Source organism: Mustela lutreola, chromosome 2, assembly GCF_030435805.1.
Source record: "Mustela lutreola isolate mMusLut2 chromosome 2, mMusLut2.pri, whole genome shotgun sequence".
Classification (NCBI taxonomy): domain Eukaryota; kingdom Metazoa; phylum Chordata; class Mammalia; order Carnivora; family Mustelidae; genus Mustela; species Mustela lutreola.
In genome coordinates, this window is record NC_081291.1 from 51,405,903 (window position 1) to 51,421,971 (window position 16,069).

At 46.7% G+C, this 16,069-nt stretch overlaps 1 protein-coding gene across 5 annotated transcripts in view; it reads right to left on the reverse strand.

Moving 5' to 3' along the window:
• Window positions 1-16,069, reverse strand: part of SRGAP3 (SLIT-ROBO Rho GTPase activating protein 3) — a 251,006-nt gene that overhangs the window by 120,272 nt on the left and 114,665 nt on the right. For all 5 annotated transcript variants that reach the window (XR_009350776.1, XM_059161597.1, XM_059161599.1 and 2 more), the window contains exon 2: window positions 9,994-10,186. Coding sequence is in view for 4 of the 5 variants with exons in the window: in XM_059161597.1 (XP_059017580.1) it covers window positions 9,994-10,186 (193 nt within the window). In the remaining variant the exon portion in view is untranslated. The remainder of the gene's footprint in view (window positions 1-9,993; window positions 10,187-16,069) is intronic.

The following is a 16,069-nucleotide window of genomic DNA, read 5'->3' on the forward strand; positions in this document are numbered from 1 at the left end:
AGTACACATAAGAGTTTGCCAGGTGGAAAGGGCAAAGATGGGAGGTTCCTGCGTGGAGAGGAAAGCCTGAATGTAAAGCTGTGAAGTCAAAACAGGACATAGATTGTTCTGGGGCTCACTGGCTAAGTCAGGACCGAGAGAAGGCACAGTGGAAATGGAAGCAGTTAGGCAGAGATCAAGGCTGAATGAAGGTTTTAGTGGCCTGTGATGAGCTCACTGGGGCAGGAAGGCCAGGTGGGAATAAGAGCAGCCAACTAAGCGAAGGTGAAGAGTTTATCCTGGGGCTTTGCCTTAGAACCACCACAAAGCAGGTGGTAAATGTGAGTTCTTAGAACAGGGAGAGCCAGTTGAAACCCACTGACTTAGAAGCTACCTTTGACTAATGCCAGCCCTGAAAGAGAATAATTCTGAAGGGGAAAGACCATATCTATGGGTCACCTGAGACAGGATCTGCTTACTCATGTTGGAAGCAGGATGACTTGAGAAGCCAGTTAAGTGTTTCTTTCCTTATCTGTGAAATAGTGTTGATAACACCCACCTCCCAAGGGTGCCTCAAGAACTGAATGAGGTAATTCATTGGCTGCTCTTAGCATCAAACCCAGCATATGATAATAATAATTGATGTCATCACTTAATTATTACCACTAGCACCTCACTAGGTTATTAGGAAAAACCCAGTGACAGATGTACAGATACATGACCCTTGGTAGGTTTTCTGTTGTTGGTTTTCCTCCTCCCATTACTACCTTCTCCCACTGCAAACTCTCACATATACTATAAGACCCAATACAAATGGTCCTGGGACTCCCCCTCCACCCTGGGACAGAGTGATTCAGTCAGTCAGTCATTCCCCATACTTCAAAGTGACAGCACACTGGCTCTAGTGTCCGGCAGCATGTCTGAGCTCCCCCTTTAACTTGCTCAAAGTATCCTTGGTACCAAAATGAATATCTCTGCCTCATTAACCAATGCCGGGCCAACCTCATCTTCTCTTTCCCTGCAAACCCCTTAGCCTTGGTTCATCCATCTGTGAAATGAGCACACCATTGTGCATGCAGTGCTAGGCGAGGAAGGGCCCTGACCCATAGCTCCTCTGGTTGGTTCTCTCACCAATCACTTGGGGACCCTGAACCAGGGCACACCCTGCCTGGCCTTCAGACCCCTTGTGTGTCAAGTGGGGATGATGACACTTTTTCTGACTCCCAGTTCCACCAGGATTCTTGGGAGCATTTAAGCAGCTAAGGCTGGGGAGGCAATTTGCAAAGTGTAAGGTACTATATAATCTTTGAAGGTTGTTATTAACCTATTTGTCTAATAGAATAGAGTCAAAAGTAATCCCCTGCACATTACTGCTTGTTAAAATCTCCTTCATTACTGGGACACCTGGGTGGCACAGTTGGTTAAGCATCTGACTCTTGGTTTGGGCTCAGGTAGTGAACTCAGGATCCTGAGATAGAGCTTCAGGTTAGGCTCATGGTCAGCGAGGAGTCTGCTTGGGTTTCTCTCTCCCTCTGGTTCTCCCCCAACCACTCATTCACAGGTGTGTGCTCTCTCTCTCTAAATTAAGTATTCTTTAAAAAAATCTCCTTCATTGCATCAACTATTTTTCATTTTTAAAATAAAATGTAGATGATATGCATGTGTAGATTTATATAGAGCATATCATACATTACTAAACCACACCGTGGTTAACACTTCGGAAGTTGCTGATTATAGTCTCTGCAGATTCTCAGAAAGCTGGTACAGATCTAGGAGAGGGCCAGAAGGACAAACATGGAAGGAGAAAAAGGGGTTGTAGCTATTGCAAAGGCCACTCTTTGGCTGAGACTTCTGCTTTGAAATTACTCCCAGCAATGAAAACAGCAAGGTGGGGACGGACTGGCTACTGATGCAAGTGCTTACTCTCTAGGAGGAGTTAAAAGGGACCCTGGGGGGGTCTTACACGGGCCTCAGGATTTTTGCAATTTTTGCAAAACCACAATACTTAATACCTCCCTGTTCACTGTTTATTTTTACTTAAATGAATTTATTTACCAAGGACTTTCCCTAGCCTTAGTTAAAATAAAAATTTAAAAACCAGCATCACTTGCCATAAATAAAAAGTGAACTGAAAAAGTAAGTTTAAGGAAAACAAAACAGCATCATTCAATCCCAGGCAGATGCTGGTGCCTGTGGTCCATTCTCTTAGATTAGTGAGGCATTAGCAACACACTAGTGACAAACGGAGACCGTCTCCTTGAGCCAGCCACGGAGACTGAAAGAACTAAAAAGATAATTCAATATGTATGGTTCATGTGCTCTCAGTGATCCCACTCTCATTTTGAGCTGCACCACTCTGATCTGGCCATCTCTCATATTACAGTAATGTCCACTTAAAATGCCTGGCCTTTGTGCACACACTCCCTGGACGGGAACTCACATTTTCAAGGCAGCCCTTTCCTTCCTGGATAGCTCTAGCTACTGGAATGTTCTCAAGGTCAAGGTGAAGTCTGTTTCTCTGAAAATGCTACCCTTGGACCTCACCTCTCTCCTTTCGGCAGCCACACAAAGTAAGTCTACTGCTTTCATGTGTCTGAAGAAAGTATTTGGTAATATCTCAGTCTTTTCAGCTATTCATTCAAAAAACCTTCTATTACTGATCAGAGAGGGAGAGACTAGAAACGACCCTTGCCTTCAAGCGGCCAGCAGACTGGAGTGGGAGGACTGGTGTATGAGCTGGATCATTTCTTGGTCATCTGATAATAATAATGAGAGGGACATACAGATCACCGTGGGAGGCCAGAGGAGAAGCAGAGGACGAGGCGCCTGGGATCTAGGGCAGGGGCTTGCCAGGGGAAATGAGACTTGAGCTGGCTCTGCTGAGAAGAGCGGGAGCTGGCCAGGACAGAAGGGAACTCTAAATGCCCACACACGCAGCGCTGGTCTAGACAGATGGGCAGCTCGCAGGAACGCTAAGCCAGCCCGGGGACGTGAGCGGATACCCAAAGTCGTGCTGCTTGAAGCAGTTTCGCATTTTGGAACCAGATAAACCAAGATTAGGATTCTAGCTCTGCCACTTACTTGCTCTAGCTGTGTCCCTCTGGGCAAATTCCTTAATTTCTCAAAAAAATCTCCATGTTTTCAACTAAAAAGACAGAGCTAGTACTTGCCTCAAAGGTCGCAAATGTTTACTACGAAGTTAAATGAGGCAATGCATGCGAGACACCTAGTAGCTGGGGCTCTTGGGGGGCGCAGTCAATTAAGTGCCTGCCTTTGGCTCAGGTTATGATCCCAGCATCATGGGATCGAGCCCCAGGTTGGGCTCCCTGCTCAGCGGGGAGCCTGCTTCTCCCTTTCCCGCTGCCACTCCCTCTGTGCACATGTATATGCCTGCTCTCTCTCTATCAAATAAATAAATAAAATCTTAAGGGAAAAAAGGACACCTAGTAGAACCCTTGGCTCATGGTAATGTGGCTGTGATGGGTATCTGAAAGACTGAACAACCAGCACAGCACAGGCACCGAGCGATCAGGGAAGATCCGGCTGGCACGCCATACTGGGAGAATACCAGCTCTTGGAAAGTATTACTGGAAAGCTATGACTAGTGTGATACTAGTCATAATAATAGAAGTAGCTGTGAATGAGACAGGAGCCCCACCTGGAGGATCTTTTCCCTTTGTCCCTGCCTTGTTCTATGCAAACCTTTGCATTCTGAATCCTCTGCACACAGAGGTTCAACTTACCTACGGCAAAAGCGCTTCTCTGCTTAGGATTCACCTGAAAGGTTAAATCTAAATTATAGCATCTTTTTAGGGAAATACTACATCTGTGCAGAAAGGTTAGTTGCTGGCTGGAATCTCCTGCCAACCACTCCATGAAGCTGAGGGATGCTCCAGACCTTCACTGCAGAGAATATTAAACATTATTCACCAGCTAGCCAAGCACCTCCCAGTTCTTTCCAAAATCTGACTTTCCCAATTTTAAACACATTTGCTTTTTTATCCCCCACAGCTATCCAAATAACAGCGGCCAACACTTACTTAACCTGCTAGAGAAAGTATTTTTCTCAGGTATATCCCCTGGGAGGTAAGAGATGTCACAAACTAAAAGCATCAGAATAGAAAAGAACATCACCTCACACACACGGCGCTATTTGCAGGTAGAGCTAATATTCCAGATGGAAATCTGGAGCTGTGGTGCACCCCCGCCAACTCAGGAAGGGCCCCCAGTTCCAGGTCTTAAAGAGGATAAGCCAACCTCAGGCGAGGGCTGGCTGGGAAAGAGCAGTGGTTTATGGATTTGACTCTGGGGAAGGAGAGGGGGCTCGGAGGCCAGAGGGGCCTAGAGAGAGTTGTACATAATTTATCATCTGGAAAATCATCACAATGGGTGCTCTTACACATAAATAACCCTCAGAATCCCCTGGAGGGCTTTTTAAAATACAGATTGCTGGGCCCTACCCCTGGAGTTTCTCATTCAGCAGGTCTGAAGGGAGGCTCCAGATTTTGCATGTCTGACAAGTCTCCATGTGATGCTGTGTCGGGACCACACTTTATTAAACACGTGTTCTAACATCTGCGGTCCCAGTTCCCTAGTCAGGGACAGCACTACGAAGCCCACACACGGTCCTCTCAGCAACACTATGTCAGGCACCGGGCACAAGGAGTGGGTAACCCTTCGCCCAAATGGCCCCACCAAGCTCCTAGGGTAGCCAGAAGACAGATGTCCCCCTCCCTGCCTCCCACCAGCCCCACCGCAGAGCAATTCCAATTACCACTTGAGCTTCATTCGTTCGTTCAACAAACGTTTAGTGCCAACCATATGCCAAACCTGGTGCTGGGTGTTCAGGCCCCCGGGTCAAGAGCCACCCTCGCTGCCATCTCCGAGCCCATCACCCAGGGGTTGTCAAAAGGGGACAGACGAGAACACAGATGATTTCGGCACAGGATGGCAGCTTCTGCCTCACTCTTTTCAAGTCCTTCTGTCAAGTCAGAAAGGGAAGATATCCTTGATTCTTCTTTTCCACTCCTACCTCTGAAAGACTGCCCAGCACGGCCCACCCGCTCCTGGCCTGCTCTGCCATGCCTCTGGCAATCATCACCATCCGTCTGCTCCATGCGTGCTGCCCCCAATCAAGGGTCATCTTTCAAAAACAGAAATGGGGTCATGCTCCCCCCCATACTTACAGTGCCTCAGTAGTTCCAGCTGCACTGGCCGCTCCTCCCCTCCTGCTGCCCCCAAGACTGCCCTTTCTCATCCCTCAGGTCTCTGCTTAAAAGCCACTGCCTCCAGATGCCTTCCCTGACTGCTGTTCAGTGAGGAGGATCCAAGAGGGCTGCAAATCCTTTGATGGGAGAAGGGTTTTCTTTCCTATCTCCTTGAAGCTAAGCTCAGGCTGAGAGGCGGTGCTGGGCCAGTTCCAGACCTCGCCTTGAAGACTGGGGCTCCCCTACTGCTCTCTCTGGGCCTTGAGCTACCGTGTCAGACACCCAGCTGAAATGCTAGGTATAGAGGCCCTGACACCACACAGGGAAGGAGGCAGCCCAGCTGGGCCCATCCTTGCAACCATGCCCACCAAAACACCATGCATATAGGTGAAGCCCTCTTGGACCCAGCCCAGCTGCCAGCCACTGATCATCAGTGATCCCAGTCAAAGACCCATAAAGCGGGAAAATCACCTGACTGAGCCCTGTCCAAATTCCTGACCCCCTAAACCATGAGGTACTGTGTTTTAATACCAAGTATTGCTGTTACACAGAATAGATAACCAGCATTACATGTATTACATTTATGTCCATCAAAGTACCTCCTGGGCAGCTGCATATGTGTGTGTGTGTGTGTGTGTGTGTGTGTGTGTGTATTTTTTTTTTAATTGCCTGGGAAGATAAAGAGCAAATGGAGGAATCAAGATCAAGAGACCTGAGCTCTTATTATGGACTGAATGTCTGGGTTCTCTTAAAAGTCATATATCATATTATATATATATATGTGTGTGTGTGTGTGTATGAACACATATATTTATATGTGTTCCATACTGGGCAGTATATGGCATATATATATATATATATATATATATATATATGGCATATATATATATATATATATATATATATATATATGCCATATACTGCCCAGTATGGCGGTTATCAGGTGATCGGGCCTTCAGCAGGTAATTAGAATTAGGGCAGAGCCCTCATGAATGGGATTAGTGCCCTTAGAAGAGTCAGGAGAGAACTTGCTTTCTCTCTCTGCTCTCCACCACGTGAAGACCCAATGAGAATCAGCGGTCTGCACGCTGAGAATGCAGCCATGCTGGCACTGTCAGGGCTGGGCTCAGTGGGGCTGAGCTCACTGGGGCTGAGCACCCTGTAGCACATGATTCCAAGAAAGGTTCAAGTGGTGGGCCTGAGGGTTTAACTGGGGCAGGTCGAACATCTGGAGGATAATACCATCATCATCTATTTCTTTTCTACTATCACATATCACTGAGGCCTCTGATTTTCCTGGACTGTGTGGTATGCTGAACCACCAAGACTAACAAAACACAGTTCCTGCTCTCAAACACTGTCCCTTCTCTTGAGGGGGGACATGCCCACAACTGGTACAGTCGGGGCAGGCACCCAGGCCTTCTGGCCATGTTCTTTGAGTTCTGCCACCTGTTTGCTCCTCAGGCCTCAGTGTTCAGGTGTTACCTCCTCTGAGTCTGACCCGGTGCTTCCTCGGTGTGCCCGTAAAACTCTGGATTTGTTGATTTGTTTATTTAGCCAGTATTTACTGAGGACCTATGAGGTACCAGGCCCTGATTTATCAGAAGAAACAGGAGAGGCAGTTCCTGCCACGGTGGGATTTCCCCTCTAGCGAAAGAAAGAGATAAACAATCAAACATAAAAAGATAAAAGAAAGAAACTATCAAATGATTGCAAACTAATGGACTTCCAGCTCCCAGCATGATGAGAAATCCATTTACAAGCCACCTGGTCTATGGTACTTGGCTACAGCAGCCGAAGGAACTAAGACAGTTTCTGTCCCAGCCCGGCCACTCATTTACTGGGCTATCTTGGGCAACTCAACTCCCTCTCTAAACAAAATCTCTCAGCCAGAGTAGGTTTTACAGACTAAGTACATTTTCTCCTTCCCTTGCTCCTGCTCATGCACAAATACCCCATCTCTCTCTGGCGCTGGGGCCCACTGCAGGTAGCCTCTCAATGTCCTGAGAGGCTACCTGCTAGAGAGATGGACACTCTTAAATGAAGTAACTGTAAGACAGCAAGACAAGCCTTCTCTGGACAGCAGGACAAAGGACCCAGAGCCCAGCACAGATCCTGTTCACTGAGCTCCAAAGAGGTAGCACTGGTTGGCCCTGGGGTCAAAGGGCTAGTCCAGGCATCCCTTAGAGACTCCTGCTTCCAAAAGCCACATTAGCATCGTGCAGAGGGCCTATGCCAGCTGCACTGGCCTGAGCCCACACCCTAATTAGAATTTCATAGTGTCTCAAGCAGCCTGCTTGGCCCGACTGCCAGCTGGGACTCCTGTTCCGTCTGGTGGCCTCTGTTTAATGAACCCATGAGGGGTTGGCCGAGCCCATTACAGGCAATGCGAGGGAACAGGGGACCCCCACCCACGCTCCCTCATGCCCTTACATCTCCCCCTTTCCCCCACATTCACACTGCAAATGGGAAGGAAGGAGATAGGCAGGAGCTGAAGCCACAGCCTGACCACACCACCCTGGATGGCTCCAGTGACAGCTCAGCCAGAGATAAGTGTTTCCATGAGTGTGTCTCTATCTCTGGTTTTAGGGGAGACTTCGGTTCCCATCGCTGCTCTCGGGCTGCAGCCAGCCCTTTCTTATCTCAGGCCGATGAGGCAGAATGAGAATGACGGTTCAAATCCATCTTCTTGAAATGACTGGCCCACAGACATGCCTGGATAAGCTGCTTCTCAGAGCTGCACTGTCCTCATCTTTAAGACTGAGCAATGACCCCCACCCGGCCCCAAGCGCTCAGTACTGCACTCGGTAAACTGTCATGGCTGTTGTTAGGATGAAAAGATAGGCCAGAGAAGGCACCAAAATGGGAGTAGCATTGCTTCCAAAGGGCAGGACTGTGCAAGTGACTTTTTCCCCCTTGTTTTTCTGTATTTTCTAAATTACATACAATGAGCATTTTACTTTCATCATTTGGAAAGAAAAAAAAAAAAGTAAACTTTCTCCCCACTCTCCTCCCCAAAAATATCTAACCAAAAAATGAGATAATGTGTGTGAAAGGGCCTAGACAGTGCCTGGATACTATTTTAATAGAAGCTTCTCCCCAGGGGTGCCTGGGTGGCTCAGTGGGTTAAAGCCTCTGCCTTTGGCTCAGGTCATGATCTCAGGGTCCTGGGATCGAGCCCCACATCAGGCTCTCTGATCAGTGGGGAGTCTGCTTCCCCCACCTCTCTCTGCCTGCCTGTTTACTTGTGATTTCTCTCTGTCAAATAAATAAATAAAATCTTAAAAATAAAAAAGAAGAAGAAGAAGAAGAAGAAGAAGCAGCTTCCTCCTGCAGGCTAAGTCTGAATAAATGACATTGGGTAGAAAAACAAGGCGTATTTGCAAAGATGCAACGCATTTTTGCTCTTCGATAAAAAATTTCCACAAAAGTGAGTGTTTGAATGCTGTAGCACAGTTGAGAGGAGATGTTTACGGGAGTTAAAAGGAAGAGCGCTCCCTGACCAGAGCAGAAGGCAAAAAAACATAGGGAAGAAGGTGGAAGTAAGGTAGGGTCCACTGACAGGTGAACAGATACACATGATGTGCTGTGTACACCCAATGGAATATTACTCAGCCTTAAAAAGGCATAGGTTACAATAGGGAGGGAGCTAGAGGACATTGTACTAAATGAAATAAGCCAGTTACAAAAGGGCAACTGCTATATGATTTCACTTCTCTGAGGTCCCTACAGTAGTGAGATTCATGGAGACCACAAGTCCAGTGGTGGTTGACAGGGATTAGAGGGGGAGGGAATGCAGAGTTAGTGTTTGACGGGAATGGAGTTTCTGTTTCGCCAGATGACAAGCGTTGTGGGGGGCGTATTGTAGTGACTGCCGCACACCAGTGTGAGTATCCTTCATGCTACCTAACTGTATGCTTAAATATGGTTAAGATGGTAGATTTTATATTATGTGCGTTCTATGCACCACAGCTTTTTTAAATGTAGAGAGAAAAACTGGATCAGACCCAGAGGTCGGGGGTTGAAGCAAGTTGCTGAGGTCGAGGGCGACTGGCTGGAGAGATGGAGGAGAAGGTCCAGGGAGCATGGCAGAGAGAGGGAGAGCTCCACAGAGGCACCCTGCCCCGTGAACGCCTTCCCGGTGAGGTTGCTACCTCCTACCTGCGCTGGAAGAGGCTGGCCCCAGTGGGTTCAAGGCAAAGAGGTTTTGTGTTGCTGGCAGACTCAGAGGCTGCCCTGTCAGTGCCTGAGGGGATCTGCACTCACAAACCCAGAGTATGGAGCAAGAGAAATCAGGACTCGGGGAGTTTGTGTATTGTAAATAAATGAAGCAGAGAAAGAGCCGAGAGTACCGACCCTCCAGGGGAGTAAGCAGAAGGGATGCCTTGAGCATCAGTCCATGGAGAAGAGATTCTGAGATCCCTGTGTGAGGGAGTTGGGAAGTGGGCTGGCTGGTCCCCAGATAAAAGGGTCCGAGAGTCCTGAAAGGAGGGGGGAGGTCACTCTGGCCCAGATGAAGACTAGCTCAGTGCCTGGTGCTCGGTAGGAAAATAGCTACAGCAAGGACAATTTACTGAGCACGTACTGTCTGTGACAAGCACTTTTCCGAGTTCCTCACTCACTCCCTGCAGCATCCTTATGCATGAGAACAACCTCTATCCTCACTCTCCACGGAGGAAGTCACCCACAGAAGGGTCCGTGGGCCCAAGGCCTTAAAAGCACACCATCTGCCTCCAGGGCGTCTTTGCCTCCTTTGTGCTTTGCTGCCTCCCCTAGACGCAGGGCCCCGCCCCCGCCCCCTCCTCACTTGAACTGGTGCTCCCGGGAACTGCGGATCTTGGAGGAGAACCGCTCGGCCAGCTTCTCCAGGCTGCGGGAGTACTCGAGCTCAATCTCAGCTTTCCGGCGGAAGAACTCCTGGAGGTCCTGAAGCAGCTGCAGCCGGGACTCTGATTGCTGCTCCAGGCATTTGAACTGCTCCACCAGCTGCGTGCGGATCTCTGCGGGCAGAGGCAAGGGGCGGCAGGCGTTAGGCTGTGGTCTGCACGGCGGTGGGACTCACCCGGCTGACCCAGGGCCCCTGACGGAGGCACTGCGATTCCTGCAGCCCCCCTCCCCACCGCCACGACCCCTCCCCGCCCCCTCCCCCAAGCCTCTCCGGCATTGGCACAGAGCTATGGCACGCGCTGGCTTCCGTCACACGGTCTAACCCAATGTTTCCCCAAGTTGAATCATGGCGTGTCACCACCATGGCTTCTGCTGTATCCACATGCCGCCAGCATTATTATTTCTTCCATATGATCGAGTCAATTGGCTCACTTTTCCTACTGAAATGAACGCATTTGAAATGAACGGCTTTGTGTCACCACAGTGAGGGGAAAACTAGGACCACGTGCCATCCTGCGACACAAAAAAGGAATTCAACAAAAACAAAAAGTTTGTAAAATTCTATCTAGAGACTATTGCTTACCAGAGGCCCTGAGCCCAAGCTGCCTGCTCTCTACCAACAAAAGGAAAATGGGAGCCTGCGAGGTGCTAAAGACTTTCTCCAGATGCCATCAGGGCTGAGAGAGGCTGAGAAGGGGATGCTGGGGGCTCTTGGGTTTCGGTGTTACTTAAGGCCACGTCTGTGTTCCGCGTTAAATCACCTTGAGCTCCGTGCATAAACATCTCAAGTACCCCCCAGAGGAATGTCACCCACACTTCAGGAAATACTGACAGCAAACCAAGTCTGTACAACCAGGGCAAAAGTTCAAAAGCTGGGGAGGTGGAGATAAAAATCACAGGCAAATCCCAATAACTACAGCCAACCTCATCTTCAAACCCATAGCGTTGTCACTGCTGCCAGCCCTCGGCTTTAACTCCTTCCCAGCCATTCCACAAGCTGCTCAACACATCAGTCTCCCCAAAGCTCTCTGCTCATACCAGCTCCCTGCTCATAATGCCCCACAGCCCCCTTCTGCCTAAGTATTAAGCCCAACTCCTTGGCATGGAATTCAAGGCCATCCACCGCCCAGCCACAAACTTTACTTGTTGGGATTCACCCCCAGTGGACTCTTAAAACCATTCAAACCAGTCCTTGAAATATCCAGTCCCAACTGCATAAATGGGCATCCTGTCTGAAAATGGCCAACTCCGTCTTAGCATCCTTCAGAGAAGTGGTCTTCACAGGGGATAGCCCTACTCTGGGGTACACAAAGGCTTCCCAGGGGTACACAAAAAGTACAAGGGAATCATCTTCCTTTGGGATCACGAACCCTTGCTACTCAGTGTGGCCTGTGAACTAGCAGCATCAGCCTCCGCAGTGGGCTTATTAGAAAAGCAGAATCTCAGACCCCATCTCCAGAATTTCTGAATCGGAATTTGCATTTTAGCAAGATCCCCAGATGGTCCTATGTATCTTAAAATATGAGAAGCACTGCCATCAACCACCCCCTTCCATCTCATTATGAGGAGCATTTCCCACACTGTCTTACTTTATGTTTAGTAATTATTTGTCAATGCATGAAATAACCAATATTATTTTGATGAACTGTGTATCTGATCATTGTAATGATAAATTAATCCAAAAGAAAGATACTTAGAGTTCTATGGGCAAAGGAAAAATTTCCAATGTCTATTTCAGTTTATATACATGTTTTAGATCAAAAGAAGTAGGATAGATTGGGGCACCTGGGTGGCTCAGTTTGTTAAGTGTCTACCTTCTGTTCAGGTCATGATTCTGGAGTCCTGGGACCGAGTCCCACCCACATCCAGCTCCCTGCTCAGCAGGGAGTCTGCTTCTCCCTCTTCCTCTGCTCCTTCTTCAACTCATGCTCTGTCTCTTGCTCACTGTATCTCAAATAAGTAAATAAAATCTTTTTAAAAAAAGAAGTATGATAATGAATAGAAGAGTTTCAAGTCTAGAAATATATTGGGATAAAATTCTGTGAAAGAACTAGAATGGAATGATGAGTTCAAGAAAGTAAAGAAAAGCGCGAAATAAAATTTCTGACTCATTTGGATAATTTTTGACAGATGCTGGTGGATACCAATGTGTTACAGTATTTATCCTGTGATCTGGCAATCCCACTCATGGCTACCTACCCCAAACACATCCAGTATTTATGTCCACCAAAAAATATATAGAACACTTAGAGTAGTTTTACAACCAAATATTAGAAACAACCCAAAATGTCCATTAAGAGTAGACAAGATTTTTTAAAATCTCAAAATGGGACTCAATGGAATACTATACAACAAAGACAAATGATGAACTACTGCCACCTGTCAGCAACATGCTTGAATCTCACAGAACTCGCACTGCTCAAAAGAAGGCAGAACGAATGAGATCATGCAAAACTAGTTTATGATGATAGAGGTCAGAGAAATGGTCACTGTTGGGGAGGAATTGACTGGGAGGGGGTACAAGGGTGCCTTCTGGAATGCTGGAGATAGTCCCCACCTCAGTTTGGGTGGCAGGTACACTGACAAAAAAGAATTGAGTTGTGGGATGCCTGGGTGGCTCAGTGGGTTAAGTATCAGCCTTCAGCTCAAGTTACAACCCCAGGGTCCTGGAATCAAGTCTGGCTTTGGGCTCCCTGCGCAGCAGAGACTGCTTCCCCCTCTGCCTGCCCCTTCCCCTGCTTGCTCTCTCTCTGACAAATAAAATCTTAAAAAAAAAAAAAAAAACTGAGTTGCATACTGGAGATCTGTGCATTCTACTCTATATAAGTGATCCTGCAATAAAAAGGCAAAATAAAAAATTGCCCTGTTATTTCATTTCCATTTGATACAGTTAAGAGTGTAATTTTATTCTACAAGGTCAATATTTACAATATAGTAGAAATACTATCCTTCATAACTATTTAACCTTATAATGAAACATTTCAGATGTCAAGTTAAAATGTATGAGGCAAGAGAGTTTTTTCCCCCTGAGTTCACTTAAAGAGTAGGCAAGAAGAAAAGTTTAAAACCTTCTTTAGAGCCTATGTCAAATACTGTTCCTCCCAGGGAGTCCTGGACTGCTTGGTCCTCCCAGCCCTACTCTGAACTCCCATGGTACTTCTAATTTGTCTCTGTCTGCCTCCTGCCATTGCTTTAATTCTTTCACGAACGTGAGTCATATCCACCTTAGCTCCTCAAATGAAATTTAAGCTCTGAAGGTAGATTTTCCCTGCACATACTAGATCATCAGGAATCGCTATCTGTACAACAAATTACTATTTATTTTTACCAAGTGCTTTTACCCAAGGATATTAAGAGTTGTGATTATGGGAGTCTCACTCAACACAACCATACACACACACACACACACACACACACACCTCACACACACACAACACATACACACCACACCACACACACAGCATACTACACACATGCACACACATACCATACACCACATACCACATCGTAAACACACACACACACACACACACCATGACATTATTATCCATTTTTATAGAGGAAGAAAACACAGCTCTGTGTAAACTGTAATCAGGAACCTGCCCAAGTTTACATTTTGTTCTCTGAACTATAACAAGCTGCACAGGTATGCCTATGACATGGCTTATGTGTTGAATTGGTTTGAGATGCCATCACTCCCCAAAAGGCAAGCCCTACCATATCAACACATAGTTATAAAAATGCTTTCCAAATATTTTTCAAATAACTTTCAGACCATCTACTATTTGGGCCTCAAAATAGTAATCATCACTAGCATTTATGGAGTCCATCATTTGTTGCAGGCACAGTGCTGACTTATTCACAAAATTATTTCACATTATCTGTACCCCATAAGGCAGGAGCTACTAGCGTTCCCCTACTCTCACCCCATATATAAGGAGGTAGAGGCTCAAAGGTAAGCAGCCTCTCTGTTCATAACAGCTGGTATGTTGCAATTAATCTAGGAATCAAGCCCAGATCCCTCAGATGGCAGCAAAGATCCTCCAGACACCTAACTAGACTGAAAGCATATTATTTTTTTAAAAGACTTTAATCCATCTGTATTCAACCTCTTGTATCCTTCTTGTAACAAGATGGTGGTCTAAAGAGAATTGTTAATCAGAAATGCTGCAGCCACTGCTTTCCGGCATTACAGGGCATAATCAGGAGCCAGTGTTCTCATATTTTAGAGGAAAAGCTCATAAATCACACTATGATGACAAGAGATGATCTGGAAGGAGCAGAGAATCTCCCCCAATTCATACTACCAGCTGGAGCCTCCAGGCTGTCTCATGCATAGAACCTTCTAGGAGCTTGGGCAGCTCAGAGTCAAATCAAATCCTTCTAGCAGGAAACGGTCCTGGCTAGATCTCCAACTGCAGCTCACCCGTGCTCTGGAACCCTGAAAGGATTTGATTACCCTTCTCGTTATTTCTAACTCCCTTCCAAGTTGCTCCTCCTTGGAGCTGGCACAGATTTGGGTTTTCTCCTTGAAGATTTCAAAGGAGCGACAAAAATAAAATAAAACAGAATTGCTCCCAAGGCTCAGACTCCATTCAGCAGACATTCCCCCCAGGGGGCGGTTCCAGCCACAGCATAGCGCAGAGCAGCAGAAAAATTAAAGCGGGTGAGGCAGGGAGGAAAAGGGATTTGGAAAGTCAGGAAAAGCTCTTTGCTGTCAGAACCTTGAAGCTGAAGATGACCTCTCCAATCACCTACTGTACCCTTCTGGTTTTACAGATAAAAAGCATGAGGCCCAAAGAAGGGGCAGAACTAATTCTGACACCTGGACTCCTGAAGCTCAGCTCCCTGTGGCACTCTCCTCATAAAATTCTCCATGGCTCCCTATTGCTTACAGGCTCAAAGACAAATTCCTCTGACTTCCAAAGCCCAAGAATCTACAGCCTGCCTATCCATTCCCCATAAAGCTTCTGCTTCTTCTGCAATAGTCTCACCAAAAACCACAGTGGCTATGCCGATGCCACTGCCCATGGCGACACTCAGGTCGACCAGCCTTAGGGCTAAACAAGTATCCCCATGCTCCCCACCCCACTCACAACTACAACCTCACAAGCAGAGGCAGCCGGTCTTCTTCAGGTTCCAGGTAATTAGAAATTCTATTTTTAAAAAATTAATAGATCATTTTTTAGAGAAGCTTTAGGTTTACAGAAAAATTAACCAGAAAGTACAGAGTTTCCACATACTCCCTCTCACTCCCAAGCACAGTTTCTCCTATTATCAACATCTTGCACTGATGGGTGTGATACATCTGTTACAACTGATGAACAAAACTAATATGTTACTATTTACTAGAGTCCAGAGTTTAGGTTAGCGCTCACTCTTGGCCTGTTACATCACATGAGTTTGGACAAATGCATAATGTCACGAACGTCACGTGGCTGTCATTATGGTATCGTACAGCGTATCTTTACTGCCCTAAAAATCCCCCAAGTTCCACCTATTCATCCCTTCTTCCTGCCACTCTGTGACCCCTGAAAACTACTCGATTTTTACTATCTCTCTAATTTTGCCTTTTCCAGAAAGTCATATAGTTGGAACCATACATTATATATGCTCTTTAAGCTGGTTTCTTTTATTTAGCAATAAGCATTTAAATTTCCTCCATGTCTTTTCATGGCTTGATAGCTAATTTCTTTTTATAAATGAATAATACCCCATTATATGGAATAATAGTCCTGGTTTATTTATCCATTCACCTCCTGAAAAACACCTTGATAGGGGCACCTGGGTGGCTCAGTGGGTTAAGCCGCTGCCTTCGGCTCAGGTCATGATCTCAGGGTCCTGGGATCGAGTCCCACATCGGGCTCTCTGCTCAGCGGGGAGCCTGCTTCCTTCTCTCTCTCTCTCTCTCTATCTCTCTGCCAACCTCTCTACCTACCTGTAATCTCTCTCTGTCAAATAAATAAATAAATAAAATCTTTAAAAAAAAAAAAAAA